Here is an 8,124-nt window from a genome sequence, read left to right on the forward strand (position 1 = left end):
TCTGAAATACCAAATTCAACCAAAAGCATTTATCAATTATGAAAGCGAAATTACGAGAAAATATATTTAGAGCCAATGTCACTGTGTACCAAAATTAATCTTAACTATCCATATTTCTTTTGTTACGTCACAATTAACGTCACGAGGACAGGGGTCGTATACAGCTTTTTTTTTAATTTTAAGATTTAGATTTCAGTAACAAATGACGTAAGTATCGTTTAGAATATGCGTAAGACCGCAAAATATATACAAAATTGAAGGTAACCTTTGAGCTGCCTCGTTGGTCGATTCATAAGATATTGCTTGTTTACCTTCAAAGAATTGGAATTTGAAATAATATAAATGTTTTACATAAGTATTCCTTGTTACTTAATCCTGAACAATACATCAATTACCCTCACCGTCTTTCAACGTGATCGGAAGTGACTTTGTATAAAAAAATTTCATTTTATTAATTTTTTTTTGGTGTGGGTGGGGGGGGGGGAGGGGGGTTGTAGCATGTAGCTGCTTGAACAGATACAACATAAACAAATCACACACAAAACAAACGAACAAAAAACAAACAAAAGATCACTTCATAGCATATTGTGACTTCCAAGCATCAACACTGTAATTTGCAGAACTACGAAAAGAAGTTTCAATAAACAAAAGTTCTTGTGACACAGTAGAAACAAATAGACTTTAGGCCCTTTCACGTTGCATTGGTAATGAAACATGTAATTTAGTGAAAGGACTAGGTTAAGCCTTGTTAAGTAAATCCCTCCTTGTCCAAGACTCCCAAGTAAATCCATATCGATATGATGGTACATGCGTTCTCGACAACACCTGGATTATTTCACAATATCTGGTTACAGGACTATACAGATGTTCCAGTGTTGGATGAGTGGCAAACTGCACGTGCTTGAAACTTTTTATCAGACTTGTAGAGATCAGAGATTCAAGGATGTCGAACTCACATCCTTCACAATTGATTGTCAGTAGATCCACATCAAAACACCCGACTCCTAGTTTGAGCATGAATGCTGTAGCATTGATGACCTTGATAAGGCAATCTCCTGCCCTTGACCCCGTGAACTGTGAGGTAGCCTCTCCTTCATGACCCTCCATATAAACATGGAAATAGGAGAGATTTTTCCCAAGTCCAAAGTTATACAAATACATATTTCTTGTTTTATTAAATGTTTTCTTCAATTTGTTAAACAAAGGAAGAACAGGTTCCAGCAATATGTAAGCACTTGGCTTGTATTTTTGTATGATAGCAGCGGCATCCACGCCCACGTTTCCACCAACTTCTATCACTATACTATTTGGAGTCAGGTATGAATGATGTTTGTGACGAATTAAATGTGTGGTTCCAGCCCAAAAGGCATTTTTGGAAATCTTATGTTCTTCTTCAAAGTTCTTTACACATTTAAGTCCATGTCTGTATTCACGTATATCTAATTCCAAATCTGTAGCGATAAAATTTTGATCACACGGTCTAGAATTTTGTGCTGGCCTATATTCTCCTTTTGGAATAAATTGCAATCTACTAACGTCATTGAGCCCGGCACGAATATTTCCTCCATATGTTATATGACTACACTGCGCAATTTGACCATCCTGTGTAGTAAATTCCGATTTTTGTTGTTTGTTAACTATAGCAAAAACGTTATTATGAACCACTTCCTTTGTGCTGTAATTGTCTACGTCATTTCCGGTTGAAGTGTCAGCATTGGAGTACAAATAGCCCAGGAAAATGTAGAGAGAAGCACAGGTTGTCAGAAATACAACTGAAATACGAATCCGGAGGTCAGCATATATTCTGTTGACCATGTCTTCGTAGGGTGAATCTTCTCCGCTAGAAAAATGCAAAAACAAAAATATGGTAGAAAGTCCCGTTAGGTTTTTAAAATAACGCGACTTAAGATAACAGCATGTCCGGATGATGCATAAATACATATCATCAGATAATTAGGTAAAATGCGTGTACATTTACATAAATAAATACATATTATCGGATAATTAGGTAAAATGAGTGTACATTTACATAAATAAATACATCTTATCGAATAATTTGTTAAAATGAGTGTACATTTACATACAAAAATACATCTTATCAGATAATTAGGTAAAATGAGTGTACATTTACATAAATACATATTATCAGATAATTAGGTAAAATGAGTGTACATTTACATAAAAAAAACATCTTATCGAATAATTTGTTAAAATGAGTGTACATTTACATACAAAAATACATCTTATCAGATAATTAGGTAAAATGAGTGTATATTTACATAAATACATCTTATCAGATAATTAGGTAAAATGAGTGTACATTTACATAAATACATAATTAGGTAAAATGCGTGTACATTTACATAAATACATATTATTAGATAATTAGGTAAAATGAGTGTACATTTACATAGATAAATACATATTATCGGATAATTAGGTAAAATGAGTGTACATTTACATAAATAAATATTATCAGATAATTAGGTAAAATGAGTGTACATTTACATAAATACATATTATTAGATAATTAGGTAAAATGAGTGTACATTTACATAAATACATACTATCAGATAATTAGGTAAAATGAGTGTACATTTACATAAATACATACTTATCAGATAATTAGGTAAAATGAGTGTACATTTACATACAAAAATACATCTTATCAGATAATTAGGTAAAATGAGTGTACATTTACATAGATAAATACATATTATCGGATAATTAGGTAAAATGAGTGTACATTTACATAAATAAATATATTTTATCAGATAATTACGTAAAATGAGGGTACATTTACATAAATAAATATATCTTATCAGATAATTAGGTAAAATGAGTGTACATTTACATAAATAAATACATCTTATCAGATAATTAGGTAAAATGAGTGTACATTTACATAAATAAATACATCTTATCAGATAATTAGGTAAAATGAGTGTACATTTTATACATAAATAATCTTATCAGATAATTAGGTAAAATGAGTGTACATTTACATAAATAAATACATATTATCAGATAAGAAGGTTAATGAGTGTACATTTACATAAATATATCTTATCAGATAATTAGGTAAAATGAGTGTACATTTACATAAATTAATACATATTATCAGATAATTAGGATAAATAAATACATCTTATCAGATAATTAGGTAAAATGAGTGTACATTTACATAAATAAATATATCTTATCAGATAATTAGGTAAAATGAGTGTACATTTACATAAATAAATACAGATTATCAGAAGAGAAGGTTAATGAGTGTACATTTACATAAATATATCTTATCAGATAATTAGGTAAAATGAGTGTACATTTACATAAATAAATACATATTATCAGATAATTAGGTAAAATGAGTGTACATTTACATAAATAAATACATATTATCAGATAATTAGGTAAAATGAGTGTACATTTACATAAATAAATACATATTATTAGATAATTAGGTAAAATGAGTGTACATTTACATAAATAAATACATATTATCAGATAATTAGGTAAAATGAGTGTACATTTACATAAATAAATACAGATTATCAGAAGAGAAGGTTAATGAGTGTACATTTACATAAATACATCTTATCAGATAATTAGGTAAAATGAGTGTACATTTACATAAATAAATACATATTATCGGATAATTAGGTAAAATGAGTGTACATTTACATAAATAAATACATATTATTAGATAATTAGGTAAAATGAGTGTACATTTACATAAATAAATACATATTATCAGATAATTAGGTAAAATGAGTGTACATTTACATAAATAAATACATATTATCAGATAATTAGGTAAAATGAGTGTACATTTACATAAATAAATACATATTATTAGATAATTAGGTAAAATGAGTGTACATTTACATAAATAAATACATATTATCAGATAATTAGGTAAAATGAGTGTACATTTACATAAATAAATACATATTATCAGATAATTAGGTAAAATGAGTGTACATTTACATAAATAAATACATATTATCAGAAGAGAAGGTAAAATGAGTGTACATTTACATAAATACATCTTATCAGATAATTAGGTAAAATGAGTGTACATTTACATAAATAAATACATATTATCGGATAATTAGGTAAAATGAGTGTACATTTACATAAATAAATACATATTATCAGATAATTAGGTAAAATGAGTGTACATTTACATAAATAGATACATATTATCAGATAATTAGGTAAAATGAGTGTACATTTACATAAATAAATACATATTATCAGATAATTAGGTAAAATGAGTGTACATTTACATAAATAAATACATATTATCAGATAATTAGGTAAAATGAGTGTACATTTACATAAATAAAAGCAACTAATAGTTTAATCAGGTAAAATCATACTTACCTGTTGATTTTCTGTTGTTCTATACGATGTACACAATGTGTAAACCGGTGCTATTAATATGTTTATAAATAGTTGTAGAAGGCTGCCTGACGTTTATTGTCGTCAGCTATCTTGCCATGATAATAAAAGCTGGATGTTGTCGTTTATAAATCGCATATAATGCCTTGTCTTATATAAGGCAGACGTTTCTACAATTCCCTTCTGACTAGCACGCCTACATGCACGGCTGTCTGATCATAACACAGAGACATGTTATAGAATCGTCCGGGCTATTCAGGCCGAGTGTCTGGCACTGTGGTTTGAGTATGGTGTTAAAAGAAACTATTACCTTGGACAGAAATATATTTATGAAATATCAAGAAAAGATACTCAAATCGTTTTCTTCATTAGTTCATCAGAGTGTATTATCTACAATATATAGCATCCTTTCAAGAAAGTATGATCTTGCATATACTTGCTTTATGAACAAGTTATTTATTTGATAAAGAAAGAAAAAAGAAAGAAAAATTGTTCTGAGAGACGAATGCTATCTTTATCTGTTCTACAGTGGCAGTAATGTGACAAGAGATTGTCATACGTCTTTATGTCGTTTGTCTTTCCTTAATGTTTAGTGTCCGGAATTGTTTTAAATAGCTACTTTCTTTATTACATAGTACTTTACACCTATTTGAAAAATAAAAAACATTCCGGATTTTTTTCTTTTTTTCTTTTTTCGGTTTTTGTTGGTTGTGGTTTGTTTTGTTCTATATAAACTTTATTGAATTAATTTCAACCTCTTTCCCTGACGTGAAATGAGCAGTTTATACGATTATTAGATTTATAGCTATCGTATCACAAAGTGATATTTCTCCAGGTTTGGATAAAATATCCTCAGATATAGATCTTTATCTACGTATGATAATATTACCTACTTTTTCTTCTACCTACCTTCGTTTACATGGACGATTTTTTGTTTTACCATTCATCGTTTATACATGTATAGCCTCTTACAGCATAAAATACAAAGCGGGATAACTCCGACACCCGTGTTTTATGCTAGTTTAGTTAGTCATTCTAATTTCATTTTTCATAAATTTTCTCTTCTGAACATACGACTGTATCATTTTCTTTTTCTCGACTAACGAATATTTTAACACTCATACAAATAACTATATTAAATTATGTATAATTTTTCAATAATTGCACTTTCTGATGTCTAAAGAGAAGAAAAAATGAAGTGAACTGCACGTGCGTCCAACAAACTATAAAATGAAAAGTGTATATACCATTAGAACACAAGAATATTAAAGTGATTTTTTATTAAATGTATCCAGTTTCCCATTTTAAGGCACGTAGTGACCAAAACATCAACAGAACAATTGCTAAAATTTGATGTAAACAGGAAATTACATCACTTGAAGATGCCAGATAATATGATTTTTAAAAATGTCATATTTCCTGCTCCAAAATGCAGCTTAGCTTATTTTGATGTCCGCCGGGAAACTCGGGCAACTGTCAACATGTCTGAATAGAACATGTTGTCACCGCCACAATGGACATGCTTGATAAAAGAATTATGGTGCTTCAGAAAAAATGTATTTACAATCAGGATGAAATATAAATGCAAGATAAGCAACACATAGTTGTTTATAAATAGAAGAAAACAATAACAGATCAATGGCAGTGTACTCACTTAAAACAAACTGAATAAATACCTCAACCCCGTCTCCATTTGAACAACGAAAGATCCGTCATCGATACCATGCTTATCCGCAAAGTCACCTGAAGAATATATCTGTTCTATTTAGTGTCTAGTATACTGATTAAAAAACATTTCGTGGAAGTTTTTATACAAATGTAACAAAAAACTGCCAAGTTTCACCTTATTAACACATTTAGTCCCAGGCAATTCCACATCTCAAGCTATTCCACATCTCAGGCTTTCCAACATCTCAGGCTTTCCCACATCTCAGGCTTTCCCACATCTCAGGCCCATAGGAAGTGAGAAGCATTTTAATTTTACATTCACTTAAAAGTATGCAAATTATACTGTTTTTTTTTTATTTATTTACTTAACTGGCTTAAGACTGTTCTTACCAACTTTTAACAAATCTGTGATGATAATTGATAACTTACCTCTTAGTTTAGTGTTGAAATATTTCATCTTTACATCTTTAGTTGCCCTCCGTTTGTATTTTGAAATTGTCTTGGATTAAATGTATAGAAATCGATTTAAAGATAAGCTGCTTAAATTTAACAAGATTTATAGAGTAATGAAAATGATGGATAAAAAACTACAGTAGGTTTTGCTAACTTGGAATTATAAGAAAAGCGTAACAGAACAATATCAACGTATAGAAGTTTTGAACTTTCAACGCTTGTTGGCACATTTGCGTGTACTTGAGCAGCTGTTTAAAAATAAACGTGTAAACAGTAAGCATGCCTGGGTCAAGATCTACTTGTCACACACTCTTTTCTTTAACACATTGTATCTAGGCCCCTCGTATAATCTATTTCGAGCATATATTTTAAATAATCTATGATATTAATTAAAGACATGGACGATTTATGTCACTTTTCTGTAAGCTCAAACAACTTCGAGTCGGAGGATATATATATATATGTAACAAATGCAGAAATGTGTTTGATGGTATGGTGATCGTAGGAATCTGTTATTAGATATGTTCACGTCGTTGATGATTGTAATGCTTTCACAATCCTTCTGGTCTCTTGCAACATTGGCTTAATAGCTGCTTCGGTACTGGTACTGCCCCTTTAGCCTTACGTTTTGTTACATTTCTAAAAATAAACGGCAACTGCCCCTTTAGCCTTACGGCCTACCTAGCGTAAACAACGAAATACATATGATTGAAACAAAGCGAACTTGATATAATTGTGCAAAATATTACAGGCCCTGGTGTTATGATCTATGTTCTTTCTCAGGAGTGTCCGTTTTAATTGTTTTGTCATAATTTTGTTGTAGTTTCTTCGAATTTGTGTTTGAATTAAGATTCTGTTAACATGTAGGTATTTTCTTCATTGATTTTACATAGGATACAATGAAAAGCATTTGTGTAATGCACCCGCTGATCAACATGTATACATCTATAAAAAAAAAACACTTTCCAATTTCAAAGACGTCGGTTGTACCGGATTTTGTATTCAACCTTACAAAATTAAACAGTTGTGTATAGTCATGGTTTACTGTTAAAAAAACAAAACAAAAACAAACAAAAAACAAAACAACAATTCCTTTCGAAGGACAAAAATATTGTCAACATTGCAGAATGACAATACAAAACTGATTCATAATTCAAACTCAAATTCAATAAAACTGGGGTAAAACGTGAACAAAAGATTTACACGGATGCTCCTGAAAAAAGTACAAGAAGAATAAGACCAGGTGTTCCGGAAGAGTAAGAGTCTTCTAATTAAGCGAAGACATTCACCAAGTATATCTTGGTCAATACAAGCAGGTGATGTCACGAATAAGGTATATACAAACACAACCAACAGGCAAACTTACGAGCATCAAACTTGTCCAGCTTCATATTGCATAACCAAATAGAATCTTTCTCATTGAAATAACTATAACGACCTTTAAACTTTCCCATCGTTTTCAGCAACCTGCATCTTTTTACTTTTTAACCCTGTCTTATGAGATTGTAAGTGAGTTTAGACTTCTCACTCCATTGTGGTAATGGAATATCGAATCAACTGGTACACACTATATGTTGGCATAAGTACATTCATTGA

The 8,124-nt window shown here is 30.3% G+C and overlaps 1 protein-coding gene across 1 annotated transcript; it reads right to left on the reverse strand.

The window, feature by feature from the left end:
* Positions 1-738: 738 nt before the first annotated feature.
* On the reverse strand, positions 739-1,815 carry LOC132548701 (uncharacterized). The gene has a single exon (XM_060212580.1). It carries the CDS (start codon positions 1,813-1,815, stop codon positions 739-741), a length of 1,077 nt encoding a protein of 358 aa, XP_060068563.1.
* Between the last annotated feature and the right edge of the window lie 6,309 nt (positions 1,816-8,124).

The sequence above is a fragment of the Ylistrum balloti genome, unplaced genomic scaffold, assembly GCF_031769215.1.
Source record: "Ylistrum balloti isolate Yb309-2 unplaced genomic scaffold, AGI_CSIRO_Ybal_v1 Utg370024, whole genome shotgun sequence".
Taxonomy (NCBI): Eukaryota; Metazoa; Mollusca; class Bivalvia; order Pectinida; family Pectinidae; genus Ylistrum; species Ylistrum balloti.

Bases quoted from the DNA above. Each gene is read 5' to 3' on its own strand.
- LOC132548701 (XM_060212580.1), bottom strand. From the start codon at position 1,815: ATGGTCAACAGAATATATGCTGACCTCCGGATTCGTATTTCAGTTGTA.